This window comes from Lissotriton vulgaris, chromosome 5, assembly GCF_964263255.1.
Source record: "Lissotriton vulgaris chromosome 5, aLisVul1.2, whole genome shotgun sequence".
Taxonomy (NCBI): Eukaryota; Metazoa; Chordata; class Amphibia; order Caudata; family Salamandridae; genus Lissotriton; species Lissotriton vulgaris.
In genome coordinates, this window is record NC_141693.1 from 1,249,768,533 (window position 1) to 1,249,787,248 (window position 18,716).

The 18,716-nt window shown below is 45.5% G+C and overlaps 1 protein-coding gene across 3 annotated transcripts in view; it reads right to left on the reverse strand.

The window, feature by feature from the left end:
- RAB44 (RAB44, member RAS oncogene family) overlaps nt 1–18,716 on the reverse strand; it is a 450,865-nt gene that overhangs the window by 187,594 nt on the left and 244,555 nt on the right. For all 3 annotated transcript variants that reach the window (XR_015295992.1, XM_086923095.1, XM_086923096.1), the window contains exon 7: nt 12,247–12,342. Coding sequence is in view for 2 of the 3 variants with exons in the window: in XM_086923095.1 (XP_086779221.1) it covers nt 12,247–12,342 (96 nt within the window). In the remaining variant the exon portion in view is untranslated. The remainder of the gene's footprint in view (nt 1–12,246; nt 12,343–18,716) is intronic.

Here is an 18,716-nt window from a genome sequence, read left to right on the forward strand (position 1 = left end):
CCTCCCGCACATCGGCCCAGATCTCCCCCCAGTCTGCCCTACTGACCGACCCTCCTCCCCCCTTCATGCAAACCTTGACCCACTCTCTGATCCTGCCTCCAAACTCGGGGCAATTAACCTTGAACTGCTAACTCGCAAAACTGCCATACTTAAACTCATCATGGCCACCGAAGAGCTAGCCCTTGATCTCTCTCCCGTGTCCATTCTCAAGTTCCCCCATCGCTATTCCACCTGGCCTACAATTGAGAGCCCACAGACGATCCCTCCGAATCCCTCCACCCAAAATTTGAACACCACCCCCTACCCTAATGCCCCTTCTAGACCTGTGAGATCCTTTAATCCTTATCCAGAACCTGATATTCGCTCCCTCCTCCTTGAATACACCTCCCCCTTTTTGAATATCTCTAGCCCTGCTGTATGCTCCCGTACAGCCCCACTAATTGCACCTAAATCAACACTCACTAATCATGATACTGCGGAACCCATACGATCCATCACCCCTATCCACCTTACAGCCCCCAAACTCAATACCAACTCCATAAACTTCTGTAACCTTCTGCAGATCCCCACTTCACAATCTGCACCACCTGACACCATGCACAAATCACACCTGAAATGCATGCTACTTAACTGCAGATCAGCGGTGAAACATGCCACTGACCTTGCCGATCTTATCCTAGCCCAAGATTTGGACCTCCCTATCCTCACAGAAACATGGCTCAACTACTCCTCTGGCCCTATCCTTAACCTATTAGTTCCTCCTAGTTACAACATTATCAGACTCGACCGAGTAAAGAAACTAGGAGGTGGCATTGCTTGCATCTTCCGTAACCCTCTCACAGCAAAAAAATCCCACTCAGCTAATCTCTCCTCTTGTGAATACCTTTCCATTGATATCACCAGCACACACAGACCCTTATGCAGCCTTCACATCTTCTATCACCCCCAAGGTGATAACCTCCAACTAATCAAACAAGTTATGGAAACCGTCTCCTCCAACCTGGGGCGTCCCACCCCCAGATCTTCCTAGGTAAATTCAATCTCCGCTGGAATAACCCCCTTGATCAGGCTGCTACAACCCTTAAAAACTTCCTTACCGACCTTTCTCTCACTCAATTATGTGACAGCCCCACTCACAACCTAGGCTCAACACTGGATCTCATCATCTCCAACCCCAAATCCATTGTTCTCGAATCCATTCTCCCCTGTGACTGGTCTGACCATCACTTTATCAACTTCCTGATTCCGGAAAGGTGGAACAACAAATCTATGCAACCACTCAAACTCAAACACTGGAAAAGACCGCTCCATAACACTAGCGTTAATGAGCTCATAGATCACTGCAATCTATCCCTTCCGCTGCCATCCAACATGTCTGACGTCCATGACCTCACCGACAACTATAACAACGCCATGCTATCTGTCCTGAATGATACGGCCCCTCTTCAACTAAAAAGAATACCCATAAAAGACTCCAAACTTTGGTTCAATGAAAGTCTAAATCTCAGACGCAATCTCAGACTAGCTGAACGCAAATGGAGAGCCTCCCCCTCCACGGATCGGCTAAACGCTCTAAGATCCCAAAGAAGCCGATACAACAAACTTATTAAAACGGTGAAAGCCAATTTCTTCAAGCACCAACTTGACTCAGCCAAAAACCACCCGAAACCTCTTTTTGAGCTCATTAAATCACAATCCAACAACACCTCCACCCAATCTCAGCACACCACTCTCCCGCAACCAAACTGTGATGAGATGGCTGAATTCTTTCTTGTAAAGATGAATAAAATCGAATCAGACCTTCGGTCTGCTGCACTCACCCTCTCTACCTCACCTGATGCGAGGTCTCCACAACCTTGCCCTCGCCTCTGGATGTCTCACTCAAAAACAATGCCTCTTGGTCTCATTTCACTCCCTTCAATGACAACACCATCCTCAACATTCTCTCTACCCTTAAACCCTCAAATCAATTCAATGGCCTGCTCCCCGCTAACTTCTTTAAAGAAATGATAGGCTCACTAGCACCTCTTTGGTCGAAAATCATCAAAGCCTCACTTCTTCAAGGTGCGATCCCGATCTGTCTGAAGGCAGGCCTAGTGCTCCCAATTCTAAAAAAAACCCTTGGCTGACCCTACTGACCTGATCAACTACTGCCCAATCACAAACATACCGACCCTGGCGAAACTTCTGGAGAAATGCGTTCACGAACAACTACGCACACACATTGAGCAATTCCAGCTTCTCAACCAATTCCAATCGGATTTCCGCACTGGGCACAGCACTGAAACGGCCATCACACACATTGTGGATGATGTTCTCACTTTACTTGACCAAAATGAAACCTGCCTTTTAATCCTACTTGATATATCATCAACTTTTGACACTGTCAAACATGGCAATTTTCTCTTCCTTTTAGAATGCAGAATGGGGCTCTTGGGCACGGTCCTTAAATGGTTTGCCTCTTTCCTCAACAACCGATCACAAAGGGTCAAATCCAACCAGTCTCTCGCCAACCCGAGTCCCTGCACTCTGGGTGTTCCCCAGGGCTCCTTCCTCTCCCCCACTCTCTTCAACCTCTTCCTTGAACCACTGACTGTTATCCTTAAAGACTCCAACATCCAATATCACATGTATGCGGACGACACCCAACTATACATGAAAATCTCCTCCCCTGATGACATCAAATCTCTCAAAGGAATCCTTCTCCAACCCCTTAACTGGCTTGCCGCCAACCATCTCAAATTAAACACCCTCAAGACTGAATTCCTCCTAATTTCTCCCTCTAAGCAAACCCCTACTGTTTCAAAATTTCTCAGTAACCTCACTGCCCTCAACTGCAACTCACACATCGTTGACTCCACTAAATCACTGGGAGTTGTGCTAGACAAAAACTTAAACATGCAAGATCATATCAGATCATCAACCAAAGGAGCGAACTTTCAACTCTGCATCCTAAGGAAACTCAAACCCTATCTTCCCCAGGATGACTTTAAATCAGCAGTGCAAGCACTTGTCATTTCCAGACTAGAATACGGCAATGCGACTCTTTGCGGTCTGCCTTAAATCAGCTTAGCACCCATCAGAGAATCTCTAAATGCTGCAACTAGACTTATCGGGGGCTCTAAGAACACCAATCACATCTCTCCGGACCTCAAATCGCTCAATAGGCTTCCTTTTGAAGCCAGGATACAACTTAAGATCTCTTGTTTGACCCATAGAGCATTACAGTTCAACACCCCTATCTACCTGGCAAACAAACTGGAACTTTCGGGGGGCTCCAGATCCACAAGTACTGGCACTCTGCTGCTCAAGCCCATGAAATTTAAGAAGCTTAAAATGTACAAACGTTCATTCTCTGGCATCGCCCCGAGAATCTGGAACTCCCTCCCAGTGGATACAAGACTAATTCCCTCTACTCTTGCCTTCAAAAGGGAAGTCAAGCAGCTACTTTTGAACAAACTGCTCTAATTGATCAATGTGCTGAACTGAACTTGCGGCTGGGCTCATATTGCCTCCAATTGATTGTTTATTTTAACTCTTTGTCTGATTGTCTCTCTGTGTACATTGCCCTCCTTCTTTGCTATCAGCCTCCCGCTTCCTTTCCCGACCAATCTCTGAGTGCCTCGGTTGTGTATCGTCTAACTGTTTACATGATTTCTCTCTCCTACCTATTCTCCTTTGTCTACCTATACCCATGTAGAGCGCTCTGATACCCTCCGGGGTCATGTTCGCGCTATACAAAACTTTTAAATAAATAAATAAATACTGGTCTACACCTACTAGACACAGGAATTTTCCTTTTTGACCATTTAGAAAAGTGGTTAATTTATGCTGTTACTCTTTCAAAATCTCCTATCTGGTTGTCAGCTCACAGGACACAGTGAGGCACAAAAAGAGACAAACATGGAAGACATGGCACACAGGGCAATGGAAAGTACACTGGTCCGTAAATCGATTTTTACCAGAGTCAGATTTGCAGCATCAGACATTAAAGGACTGGCACATGCAGACATGCGTACATGTCAATTGTGGCAGTTGTAGTATTTAGGCCTGAGTCACACTGAGCTCACATGTCATGCAACAGAGGTTGTTGTGCCTCATCATTACTCGCATTAGTTAGCGCTCTGCTCATGCCTTTACGTTTGTCATTTTTCATTTGTTCCATTTCCTTGGTTCTCTTGTTCCCTCTCTTAATGTACTTTGCTATCCTTTCTCTGACCTTTATGTTGAGTATGTAATTTCCATCCTGTCTACTCCCTTTCTGGTGTAGAAGTGATCTTCATCTTCAGCTCCTATGGAGGTTTTGAAGTTGACCGGGGGCTAACTAAAGCACACCTTGAGCTTGCCCGGGGTAAGTCCCCGTCTGTGGTATTTGTGTCTCATACTTCCCATCTGTGTATAGACCTACTAGTAATTTGTTTTCTCTCATTCATGGATGTACTTTTCACCCTAATAAGTCTTACTGCATTTGATAAAGGAGTAACTCTCATTCTAAGTTCCCCCACCCACTTTTCCTCTTAGCTTCAGTCTTTGTTACCATTCTGCAGCTAATACAAGGGGCTGAGTCAACTTCTATGGGGAGAGGAAGGGATTGCCTTGGACAGTACCAAGAACAACATAGTTTTCCAGATACACAGAAGATAGAGTTTGAGACCAGTCCTTTGCAGGTCATGGAACAAGCAATCAGAAAGATCCAACATGATTATGAAGTGGCAGTCCAAGGGCATGCTGACCTTACTGAGTCAGGCAATAAATTTGCCCAGGTCATCCCGTGAAGTAGAAGTTACTTCCACTACTTTGAGTACTGGAAAAAACAATTTTGTTTTTGAAGGGAGCAGTGTCTTAACCGGCAATGCACTTGTATCTCAGTACGCCTCCTCTCTTTGTTGCTACCTGAGAAATAGCTCCCTGTCATAGATGGTGTAGGTAATATTCCGATGATATCAAAGTTTGAGAATAGCAAGACACATGATGAGTTCTCTGGTCTTTTTAAAATAGGATAAATTCAATAATGAAAGATGGCAGATCAGTCTCAACAATGCAAGGCAATGACGAACCACATGTTTTCCTTTCCCTGGACGCCTAGAAGGCCTTTGATACCATACATTGCCTTTTCTTCAGCAAACGCGGAAGAATTTTGGCTTCATCTCCAAATACATAACATGGATATGGATAGTGGTGTTATAACAGGCTCCAACAGCTGCAGAGAGGGTCAACGATCTCCTCTCGTCTGTATTTTTGATCAGGAGGAGGGCCTGGGAATGGATCCTCTTATCACCTCTCCTGTTCTCCCTCACCATAGAGCCCTTAGCCTACATGACCCGAAATCATCCAGGGAGCAGGTGGTTCCAGGTATCCAAAAGTAGCACAGAAGAAGAAAAGATCTATAGGTGGATGATTTCCTTCAATACATTGCCCAGCCCTAAACATTGATCCCGGTCATCTACCAGGTCTTTAAGATCTATGGTGCCCACTCGGATTACAACATAAATTGGGGAAAATCAGTGCTTTGCCACCTATTTGGTTCCCTTGACTTGCTTACCCTTGATAGGAGGCTGCAGACTGAGAGAGAGGGGTTTCAATACCTCAGAATGTATATGACAGCTCAGAAGGAGAGAGGTCTAGATAGAAACCTGGGGCAGGTGGTAGAAAACTTTCAGGGAGACGCAGAGTGCAGGTGTGTGCTATGTGCTACCTTTGACAATCCTGTGTCACCTTCAAGCTCCTCACTCACGCCTACAAATCCCTCAACAACATCGGACCCAAATACCTCAATGACAGAGTATGTTTCCACGTACCCAAGAGACATCTCCGCTCCGCCGACCTTGCCATGGCGGGGTTCCCCTGCATCCACAGAAGCAGAGCAGGCGGGAGAGCTTTCTCCTACATCGCAGCCAAAACCTGGAACGAGCTCCCGGTCAACATCAGACACTCCCCAACCCTCCACACATTCAGGAAGGACCCCAAGACCTGGCTCTTTGACCGACCCAGAGCTGTTCTCCCTCCTCCCCCCCCAGCACCTTGAGACCCTCACAGGTGAGTAGCGCGCTCTTTAAACCACTGATTAATTAATTGTGTAGGGCGGCTATTTTTAATATGACAGAAATCCCGAAACTCTCGTACATCCTTCAGAATAAATGCTCTAGAATTCCAGACAAGCTATGCAAGAAAATATATGGGTTTCTCTGTACTTTGCTTCGAAACAGGGGTTACCCCAGGATAGCACTCAGGATGTTGCAATGCAACCCTTACAATGGTGGGATCGCCCTCCCTGATATATGAGCATATATTTTGGCAACCCATTTGATTTCTATAAATCAGTGGGTGTTTGCACCACAGGACCATTCAAGGTATAGATTGGAACAGACTCAGCTCTTCACAAGGTCCCATTTGCACTATCCATATTCGGGGGAGGGAGGCCAGACATCTGCTACTAGCTACTCAGGTAGCACTGGAGGCCTGGGCCAAGCCACCAGATGCATAGATTGGGCAAATAGAGTGACCAGAGAAATGCCTCTGTAGGACTGGGTGATGATTAGGGAGATGAGGAAACTCAAGGGCTTCAGTGACTGGGACACAATAGGGATCTCCTGAATTGCGGACCTTCTTAAATATGGAAACCTTATGCCCTTTCTCTCCCGTCAGAGGGAATACAAGCTGCACACGAGTCAATACCTAAAATACATGCAGCTGCACCATGCATGGAAGGCTGAGGGACTGGAGGTAACTGAACTACCTGAATATGCTACCCTGGAGAGTAGGATACTTATGGGAGAGATAGAGGAAATGGCGGTCCCCCTCACTTACAAACCACTCAACAACATGCCCAATAAAATGACCAGGATGAGAGAAAGGTGGCAGAGAGATGTGCATGAGATGGATGACACAGACTGAAAGGCAGCAGTGATGCATCCCAGAGTGATGGGTATTAAATCCAGAATTCGGCTTATACAATTTAAGATTCTGCATCAGTTCTAGCATGACTGTGAACATCGGCATAAAATGGGTAGGGCATGGCTCCAGATTGTCTGTGATCTCATGGGGGTAGAGGAATGTTTGTGCACACACTTTGGTGTTGCCCAGCCATAAAGCCCTACTGGGTAAAGGTTGTGTGGGAACACTGCAACATTGTGAAGGCTGACATTTCACTAGAGCCAATGTATGTTCTCCTTGGTGTAGCCACGGATGCGGACATTCATTTGGCCAAACTCCTCTTTTGAAACTTGGGATTGGTGATGGCAAAGAGGGACATGGCCAAGCACTGGGGGGTCCCAGAGAACCCGATCTTGTAGGAATGGAAGTCGGGTGGACATGTAAATGGTGGCAGAAAAGGTCACTCATAACACTAGGGGTGCCCACATAAATGTTGTAAAGTCTGGGGAGATTAAATAAAGCATTATACTTTGGACATTGTTGATAGAAAGGCCTTGCCTCCACAGGGATAAGCCTGCTGTGCATGCTGGGGTGTCCTTATGTGTTTCTGCAAACCTTACTGTGACCCTAGTTTGTAGTCTGTTACAGGATGTGTATGACTATGCTGATGCTGTGATGCATGTTTCCCTTTGCAGTTGTATAATTAATATAGGTGCAAGTTCGTACCCTTGTTTGCTGTCTACACTTATAAACAAAATAAAAATAGTAACTCCTTGGGCGCGGCCACGATTCTGAGCCTGAGCGGCAGAATCGCGAGTGGGCGGGTTTATGACGGCCCCCAGCCGTCATCAGCACACGCCCACCGTAGTGCATGACGGCTGGGGGCCGTCATCAGCATCGAAGGGGTTAAAAAAAGAACAATGCAAAGCAGTGTACCATCTGGATACCTTTGGATAGGTGCTTTCGCAAATGATTTCTTGAAAGTTTCAAAAGCTTCTTTTTGTTCTCTACCCAAGTGAAAGAATACTCCTTTTTGCGTCAGGTGAGAGATGGGATGTACAATCGCCGAAAAGTCTTAAATAAACTACCTATAAAACTTGAAATATCCTAAGAACCTCTGGATATCCTTGAAATTTCTCAGCACTACCCAGTACCATTCAGAATTTACTGTGGGTTGCCCTTTACAGGCAAGTCCTGGAATTCCCAATTGCCTTGGGCATTCTTTCACAAAATGTCCTTGACTTCCACAATAAAGAAAAATACAGTTTTCCTTTTTATGTTGCCTTTATTCTGTGTTTAATGGTTAATGAATATTTCCAAGTTACATGGCTTCCTCCATAAAACCAGTGTCCTCCTTTGTTGTTGCAGAAGTGGCGAGCAATCACCTTAGCAGGAATCCGTCTTCTTTTTTATCATTTTTATGTTTGCTAAGCAACAATCTGTAAAGTGAGATTTAAATATGCTCTCCTGGTGGTGACTTAAAATTTAGGGGCATATTATCAAGGACAGCGCTAAAATTATTGCTGATTTAGCGGCAGAAAACTGCCGCTAAAGTGGCGATAATGGGCTTCATAAATAATATGCCCTGGAGAATTCCAATAGAAGCCCATGTTCACACCAGAATATGGGCTTCTATGGGAATGCACAAGGGCATATTATCAAGCCCATTATCGCCACTTTAGCAGCAGTTTTCTGCCGTTAACAGGCAATAATTTTTAAAGCCGTTCTTGATAATATGCCCCTCAGTGAGTGCCCCAAGCTCATGAATCTGTATGCAGATTGGACAAAATGTTTGATTGTATTTATGAGACTTCAGTTTAATCATTTACAAATTGTTGTGGTTTTGTTAGAAAATGTATTTGTCGTTGAGCCATAATGGCTGAAAGCAATGTGGGTATGCCTGCACCAGGTAGTCCCAGTCTGTGGTATTCTCATACTTCCCTTCTGTGCATAGACCTCCTAATATGTGCTCTCTTAGCTGTATGTGGAGATCTAACCTATTAAGTCTTATTGATAGGATCCTCCAACTACTGACTTGCTGGAATTTTGCTCTCTTTCTCCATTCTCTTACACTCTTTTCTCTTTAGCTTGGATCTTCATTACCATCCTTGACCTTTATATAGTCCAAGCACTGGCCAGTGCCTCAGGCTTTCTTCAGGCATTCCACCCATCACCGTTGTGTTTCATCTACTTCCAGGCAGAGACATGGATTTCATCAGGACAACCTTCAGGAAGGTATCATGACAGTTTTTCTTCACAAGTGGCACCAAGAAAAACTCCTGTCGCAACTATTTAAACCAGTTTACTAAGTTGAAGCCTTCAACTAGAGAGTGTTTTCCAGTCCACTGCAAATTCTGTGGGTAAGAAGTTGATTCTGTGGGTTCACCTCCATGTATCGCCTCTAGCAGTCGATTATGACTCACATTGAGGCCCTCGGCCAGAGAAGCAAGATACAATTATTCTAATCGCCCTTGCAGTCACATACGGGTTACAGTAAGCCTAGGTTTTGGGAACTTGAAGAGGTTGGTTGTTTTATATTTGGAGACAGTTGGCAGGTAGCCTAATCAATCAAGTGCTGGGTAGGGCACTATTTCCTAAGGTAGATGACAGTGTATGTTTCAGGGAATGACAATGTGTATATGGACACGTCACCATGGTTTTGCCATCTTCAGAGTCAGACTACTTCCATTACCATATCTATTAGAGGCTGTGTCAAAGGTTCAGCATTCCATGGTTTGCTTCTGTTCAATGGGACCATTTCCTTATGCATGGGAGAGTGATGTCCTGTCCTTCTGTTGGTCTAGAAATCTGTTGTGTGTCCTGCCTTCCTACCTATACCCAATTCCCAAACTATTAATGAGTTGTAAGGTGTAAATTTAATTCTAGTGGTTTCATATTAGCTCTGAAGACTGTTGTTTCCTCTTACCCTTCAGTTATTTTTCTGGATGGGACCTGTATTTAGCCCTCTCCACCGGCAACATCATTCGATGCAGTGCGTGTTGAAGCAACATTAGTTCACTGCAAACTCGTCTCTATGCCCCATAGTCCCATTTCCCCTGCTGAATCTCTCCTTTTACAACAAGAGCACCCACCTGCTCTTTCACAGGTCAACTGCTCTATCACTCATCCAGCCCGATGAAAAATTTCTGCACCTTGCATCCAGATGATTTCTCTGACACTATCACAAATGCTTTGACTTTATTTTCTCCTCTGCAGTCTGAATAGTTGGTTGGATGCCCCAAAAACCCTGCCTCCACTGAGCTAGTGGACTTGCTCACATTTATTCGCATATTGCAAGCCTTTACCTCACCCACTCATTCCATAGGGCATATTTTAGTTCACAGTTTCTCTTAGGGAGATTTCTATCTATCAGCTCTCCCTTCCCCATGATCTGGTCAAATCACGTTGCGATTCCCTTTACTATTCATCTTTCAGGCTCTTCTCCTGTTTTCCCTTCCATCCCGTGGATTTATGCTCATTCCTGGAATAGGGTATATGATGAAAAATGGGATTCTTAACTCACTGCCATTCTCCCATCCATTTCCGCCCAACGTTTGTGAGGCTGCCATCAATTATCATGGTTGACTCTCTGATAGAGCCAATGTCCTTATTGCTATAAAACATCAAAAACAATCCAGGGAAAATTATTTAGCAGCCTGCTTCACCACTGCATTAGCTGATGCCAAAAGAGACTTTAACCCATTTAAAGCCCATTTGGAGATCTGATTACAGGATCGCAGTACCTTGCTGAAGCAATATAAGAAAGTAACCGAAGAAGCCAGCGCAAGTTAGTATGTGTCCTCTATTTACACACCAACTAATTCTTCCAGCACAGTTTTTACGATTGTAAGACGTCTTATTAATCCGACCACCCAGTCTTCTTCTATTGCCATTCTCAAGAACTGTGCGAGTCTCTCTCTACCTTTTCTGAAGACAAGATTATTGTCATTTTCCAATCGTTTAACATCTCAGCAACCATACATTGGTCTACGATTTGAACTACTTTGGAGTCTCAGGTTTCTTTTCAACAGTTTTCTTCTCTCTCCTCCGACAAAGCACTCTTTATCAATAATAGCATTTCTTCAGTATCCCCTCTTGACCCATGGTCCACCTTAATGATCGAAAAAGCCATATCACTCATCATACCAGTCCTTGTGAAAATGCATCATATATCCTTACTAGATGGGACAGCCCCTGAAGTCTGGAAACCTACCCAAGTCATGCACCTTTTAAAGAAACATTCACCTGCCGCTACCATTGTCAATAATTAGCGTCCTAGCTCGCTCCTTTCTTTACATTCTAAGACAATTTTAGAAAAGGAAATTAATTGTCAGTTCTCTTCAATCTAAGAAGATAGCTCTATGTTAGACCCTTTTTATTTGGCTACTGAGCCTTTCATGGCACGGACGTTGCTCTTCATAAATTTGTCTCTGTTTTCTGTCTGTTCAAATATCTTCCAAGGGTAGTTTAAACCAATTCGCCTTAGCGCACTGGCATCACCGTGAGCACAAGATGTTACCTCTATAACATCTGCAATGTGGCTGTCTGAACGTCCAACGATGTTTTCGCTATTGGCTGTCAATATGGGGGTGCTGCAGGGCGCAAGAGGGCTACAGCGTCTATCTTTTGATCTGGTGGCGTGGTCCGGTTGCATCAATAATTGATCATTAGTACATGACAGAATGGGTAATGCCGTGTCGAAGTGTCTGGATCATTTCTCTTGTATCATAAGGAAACAAGTTATATGCATCACTTGGGTATATGCTGGTGAAGTGGAAGACAGATAAGGAGATAATGGCCCCATTGTTTACCTGAAATACCCAATTTAGTCAGTGGAGATGGGATTTTAGAACTCACTTTGTAATGTTCTTGTGAATTAGTGGTCTTACAATTCTACTCATTACCATACTCATTAAGAGCGTTTACAATATTGTAGCACATAAGACTGCTAAGAATGAGGCATACAAAAGAATTACCATGGAAACCCAAAAAGGAAACAACGAACACCTCGTGTTTTTCAAATGAAGAGTCACATTGGAAAATCCTGATATTCTCTAAACAAGGAGGCCTCCCAGAGTGTCTGCAAAGAAAGAACCGACAAGATCCTGTCCTGATATCCATAAAGAAGGGGCAGGCAACATCCTCTTTAAGTCATCCCATTCATGTAACTGAAAAATAGAGACCAAGAGCACAGACATGCTGCATCTGCTACTATGGAGCTCATGAAAGACTCACCCGAGGATCTGTGTGGCCCCCCTAAGCAACACTTCTCCTTAGGTCTAAGCAGGCAATGAACAGGTGATACACATTAATGTCATGCATAGTTTTGTTATGCTTTTTCTGCAAATCAAGAAACTTTACAAATATTCTTACCTCATTTTGAACGACCACTAAGTGTTGGATGTCATTCTCTTTAAAATCCAGGGTTTTCTTCATCTCCTTGCTTTGAAAGTTACTCCGGGCATCACTCTAAATACAACATTTAGGAGACATGGCTTTTTTAAAAAGGTTTACATCAGAGGTTACAATCTTGTTTGACTTGGCAAATACAAGCACATAACAAACGCACGGGCACACACACAACACACACACATACGCTGATGATTGCCATAAAACTTTATTTCACACCTTTGGTGGCCACTGACAATTTGATTTACATAGTTAAACAAACTGCCACAGTTGATAGGTCTCCACTTTTAAAGATGATTGCTAAGTGTTTGATTTTGCCAATGCTAATGCTAGTTTTTATAACAGAAAAAAGCACATTTTATGTGCGGCATGAGAGCACATCTGCACACATAGGAGGATATTCTGAAAAGTTTGCTCTATTTCTTTACAAAAAAAAGTATTCAGGGACAACATCGCTTCATCACTGCACATGCGCATGCGTTTACATGGTTTGGTTTTTATCATAAAGAAAAAGAAAACCCATTACAAGATGGTGACCAATGTGTGTGTACCTAATGATGCTCTGGTGGCCATTCTGGGATTTTTATTAAATAGCTTTACTGGTTCACAATGACTGAGAGTTATTGTAGTATGGCAAATTAAAAAACAAAGGGACAGATTTACAAGAAAGTCACTCATCTGTAGGGAGACATCAATTTCCCTGCGCCAGCCTGCGATACCCTTGCGCCACCATGGATGCACCATATTTACAATACGGCGCACCATGGCGCAAGGATTGCCAGATGCTTCAGAAATTCTGATGCATCTGTTGGCCCAAAAGTCACACATTGCTGGAGTCATGTTGCAAGCACGACGCAACTCCAGCAATGCATGTCGAGGCCTATACTTAATATACTGTGTCAGTCCTTTCACCTGTTTCAAGCAGACGTAAGGTTTTGACGCAGTGGTGTCCTAGAAGTGGTGCAGGGAAATCTTGTACATTTCACTGCGTCACTTTTTGGAGGCTTTGCCACGTGGGAACGCCCAACCTGCATACATAATACTTTGCGCAGGTATATGTGACTCAGGGCTTTACAATGTGACGCATCTCTCTAGATGCGTCATATTGTAAATTGGCTTCATTGTTTACACCACTGCTGTGTCACTAAAGTGATGCAACAGTGGCGCAAAAGTGTCTCAAGGGGCTTGTAAATCTGCCCCCATGTGTGCACACAATGCGGCGTAAAGAAAAATAAACGAGTGACATGTAGCAGTGTGCAGCTGTCAAGCTCTCCACAGAGTAATTCACTTTTTTGTTTCTTTTTCAAAATGTAGAGCTTTACTTGAAGGGGAGGAGAGATGGTTAACCTCAAGAGAAAGTTGGATGGACAGGGACCTGAGGTGGAATGAGCAGGAAAAGCCATGCACTCCTATGGTGTGCTAAAATAAAAAATAAAAAAGGTTGCTTCCATTTGTTAGCAGTGAAGGTACCTAACTCATCCAATTTAATGGATGACAAAGCAGCTGTGCTCCACTGGTTAGACAAAAGACAATAAGAGGGAGAAAAGCCACGTAATCAAGAGTACGGCACTTATATAGACAAGTAAATCATCCAGTCATAAGCAAGTGGCTGATCCTAAGTGCTCTCTGTATATTGTTCTGTCCACAACAGGCAGTTAGAGCTGTCTGTAGGAGAAACCTAAAGACCTCATAATTGAAAGGAGATATGATCAAGTGACTGTAATGCACACCTCGGATCCTTATGACCAGTTTCTAATTCTATCTGAGAGACTTAGATGGAGAAATTATGAAGAAATTGAGTGGCAGCCATGTTATCTGCCTTGTCTTCAAAAAGGGGTTGATGCATTAGATATCTACCAGGACTAAGGGGCAGATTTACAAGCCCCCTGCACCACCAGTACGCACTTTTTGTGACTTACTGGTGGTGCATGTTACAGCACCATATTTACAAGGACAGGAAAAGCCACCCTGCATGGCTTTTCCTGTCCTTGTAAATATGGCCCCTCGGGTGTTGCTGTGGGTGTTCCTACTCAACACCCATGGAACACGGCACATTTTCAGATTTACGAGGAATCGTAAATCTAGAAATGTGTCTGAATGCTACGCCACCCTAGGGGTGGTGTAGTGAGGCGCAACGAGGAGAAATGTTTTCATTTCTCCTCGTTATTTCCTTTTTCAATGCATGCTGCATTTTACAGCACGCACTGAAAAAGGAAAATGCCTGTAGTGATTGTTTTTGTGCAGGAGGATGCTCCTTCCTGCCCAAAAACAATCTCCCCATGATGCAGGCATCCTTGCACCATGGTGCAAGAGTGCCTGCACCGGCACGTGGCAGCAGTTTGTGCGCCAGCGCTGCGGAGAGCACAGGAATTTTTCATATTATTGTAAATATGTCATATTCCTGTGCTTTAGAAGTGCTGCAGCATGGTGCAGCCAAAGGGCTTGCGTTGCCGTGCTGCAGCGCTCCCTTGTAAATCATGTGGCATATACCAATTTCCAAACATAACAGTTCCCTTCTCTCTTGTGTATTTTGACATCCACCCACTTACACATCTCTTGTTGCAACCTGATAGGTGCAAACATGCAAATATACCATGCTGTTCATTAAATTCAAGAATGATCCAGTGCAATAAGGTCACCAAAGCCGACAGTGTGTTTGCTAATTATTGGGCAAGTACTATCGGTCAGGCTCACCAAGGGTTGATAAATGGGCCGCAGCTGTAGAGCACCGGGAGCATGGTGTTGTTCATCATATACGCCGGTGACAGTATTCAGTGATCAGGAAACTCAACTGTTTTAAAGGATTCCAACAATGCATCCCACTTCATCGCCATTGGTCATTTTTGTAATACCTGGTATCCCTCCCATCGGAGAGCATCACTTTCGGCTAATCACCACCTTTCCACTTGCTCTCTCCATTGGGATATCACTAGGGTCATTGCAGATTTCCACCACCTAGTCAGGATCAGTTTAAGCCGGAGAAGCACCAAATCCCCAAATCCTGCCAACACTTTATTGCCCTTGGGCATGGGTAGAGATCCAAAATACCACTCTCAGTGGAGAACTGAGATGTGTCCAGTATGAGGATATTGTAGGGCAAACCACGGCATGTGTAAAAGGTCAGCATCCAGACCTGGACATCTGGGGCATTTTAATGGAACCGGGGGGAATATGGCATGAAGTCTTTGTGGTGTAAGGTATGTGCGGTGCAAAATAGAGAACAGAACGAATTAAAATCTGGAATTCTTAGGGCTATTATTTACTCTTCTGATCATGGCTTTTTTTGAGATAGACAGGAAATAGTAAAGCATAGGAGAGGCTCAGTGCGATCACCGCCTGAAAGTAGGCCCTTTGAAGCTGGACAAAGATTGTGGGATGGGGACACGAGATACGGGCATTGTTCAACAGGAAAGGTGCATTTTCTCAAGTGCTGCGGAGGAGGGCATCCCTGTCTCTCAAATTGAGAATCCTGCCCACCAATGGTCACAGCAATGCCCCAGGGGGCAGTTTTCTGGTTGGAAGATCAGAAAGGGAGACCTCATTTGTCTTGATTCTGTACGACAGTTTTTTGTCGTCAGTCCTGGGAAGGCTGAAGTCCATGGTAATTGTGCCCGATGTTGTTCAATGGCAGCTCTGGACTTGCGTATTTCCTGTAGGATAATGTCTAGTTTATCTTGGGGGGAGGGGGGAGGTCCGTGGTTGTGGCATGTATACATTCCTCTGTCAAAGCTGCAGGAGAGCTGTTCGATCGGCTCCATTGTGACCCAGTGTGGTCACAGGGATTGGCAGCCTTTCCCCTCATGCAGCCCCTTTCAGCAATCTTTGAGACATCCAGTGGAAGGAACTTAGGGAGGTCTATGACGAGCAGGAGGGGGAGTGCCAGAGAAATGTCTGCACAACCAGCCAGTGGGGGTGAAGAGGCAGCAGGGTTTATGCTGGTACCCCCAGTTGCAGAAAGGCTGGTGCTAGGTAGTATGCGCCAGATGCCCCCCAGCTTCATCAAATGCACACGTGGCAAGTTAGAGAGGGTTATATTGCATCCAACGCCTGCTGGAGAAGGCCCATTCTCCACTGGGCCATAAAAGTGCCTGGGTCCCAGCCCCGTCTCAGGATCCCATGCCGCCCCTGAACGCAGAGCCAAAGGGACTCGCAGCACTGTTGACACAACGCAGCAGCCACTTCACGTCAAGTAATACAGTCCCAGAGGGCCCGCCGTCCCCCGTCAGGCTTCTTAAATGCTGGTCCTCCTTCATAACACTGCATTGGGAGGGAGGAAGGGGGGACAAGCACACCGACCACCATTTGTGTGTGTAAAAGGCCGCTTTATTGAAACAGGTGCACATCCCACTTTATTAAACTGGCAAACTGCCTTACAAAACGAAAACCTCTCTAAATATCGAATTACCTGACCCCCTTTACTTTTCCTCCCCCCACCCCTACGATCCCCACATGATAAAAATCCCCCACCCTGCAATATACAATATATAACTTCAACTACATTACATAATACACAATTTTATCACATACATTATAACTCCAAGCCTCCCAAGACCTACAGTCCTATTTGCCTTCTTGCAACTGTAACTAACTACCCTGTAATGTAACTTCCAAACTGCTTAACCTTTCCCTGCTCCCCCACCCCAAGTCCCCAAACTTAACAATAACCTACCAAACTCCAGCCAAACTTGGCCAATTTCAAAATCAACTCCGCCCGCACCTGTTCCAAGCGACAACTATACATAAAATCCCCCTATGCACCTGTTCCAAATAAAGCCCTCCTAACCAAAAATCTGCCAGCAGAAAACGCCTCCCCAAAAACCCTAAGCCCAGGGAGGGTGGCCGGCGACCAAAAACACCTCACTACCCTGCTCCCAGCCACCAGGTCACCAGTACCTAAAATGGTGGCTGGAAAACGCGGGCACCCCCTATAAACCCCTTGGGCTTGTAATTATGGAGTTGGGCTGTCTTTGGGCTACTCTCAGGCAGCCCAAAACAGCGAAATGGCCCCTCTCACGCTCACCCCCCTTCCCCCTCCCAAATCTGGCCAGGGGTCAGACCTTGCGGCTCGGCTGCCCCCCAAACCCCCCTTGGGAGGGAGGAAGGGGGGGACAAGCCACCGACCACCATTTGTGTCTGTAAAAGGCCACTTTATTGAAACAGGTGCACATCCCACTTTTTTAAACTGGCAATCTGCCTTACAAAATGAAAACCTCTCTAAACATCGAATTACCTGACGCCTTTACTTTTCCTCCCCCACCCCTACGTCCCCACATGATAAAAATCCCCCACCCTGCAAGATGCAATATATAACTTCAACTACATTACATAATACACAATATTATCACATACTTTATAACTCCAAGCCTCCCAAGACCTACAGTCCTATTTGCCTTCTTGCAACTGTAACTATCTACCCTGTAATGTAACTTCCAAACTGCTTAACCTTTCCCCGCTCCCGTTCCCCAAGTCCCCAAACTTAACGATAACCTACCAAACTCCAGCCAAACTTGGCCAACTTCGAAAACAACTCCGCCACCCAGGAAAAGGTGGAAGGGTAGGTGATTACACCGCCTCCCCCTTTTTCTGCCCCCCCCCCAAAAACAGACACTCCAGACTCCCACTGGCCCCTAACCCCGGCGCACACACCCAGCAAACTGTCCAAAACCTCCCTGCTCTCACAAGTCCCGATCCATACCCCCGCGAGAAAGGTGGACCCCATCACCCCTGAATAACACTGGCACGTCGTACTTGATATCCCGCTGCCATGTCCACATTAATCCTACGTCGTGCCCTGTCCACCGTCTGCAGACTCCCCGCACCTCCCCAAAATCTCAGTGGGACCAGCTCGGTCCAAACCACCGTACCCATTGACCACATCCTCCGCCAGATCCCTTGTCATGGCCCGCATTAAAACCCAACCTGTTTCTTGTCCCATATCGCCCTACCCCAGGTGGGGAACTAAACACATCCGGACACCGCCCCCCCTGTCACCACACCATTCAATGTACTTATCCGCTCCTTCCCGCGCATGGTATCTCGCCCTGACCAAACAACCTGAAGCAAAAACAGGAGTAAAACCCCCGATTTTTACCGAACTAACTATCCTGCGCTTGCAGCTTGGCCCTCTGCACAAAGGAGTGGCCCACAATCCATATCAACATGTCCCGCACAAGGGGACCTGCCACAGAAACTGACACGAGAAACTAAGTACATAGGCACAAAACCCGCCACGCTTCAACGAGTCTCTGCGCTGCGCACGTACCGCTGATAACAGATGTATGACACCCTTCCCAGCCGCATGCTGTCCCCTTGTCCACATCGCCGCCTGTGCGCCTCCAACGCTGCCCCAATACGAAAAGAGTGTGTGCCATAACGTCCCCCGTCAAACCCCCCACTCAGCCAAAGCCTACCGCAACACGGCTAACAGCTGTGAA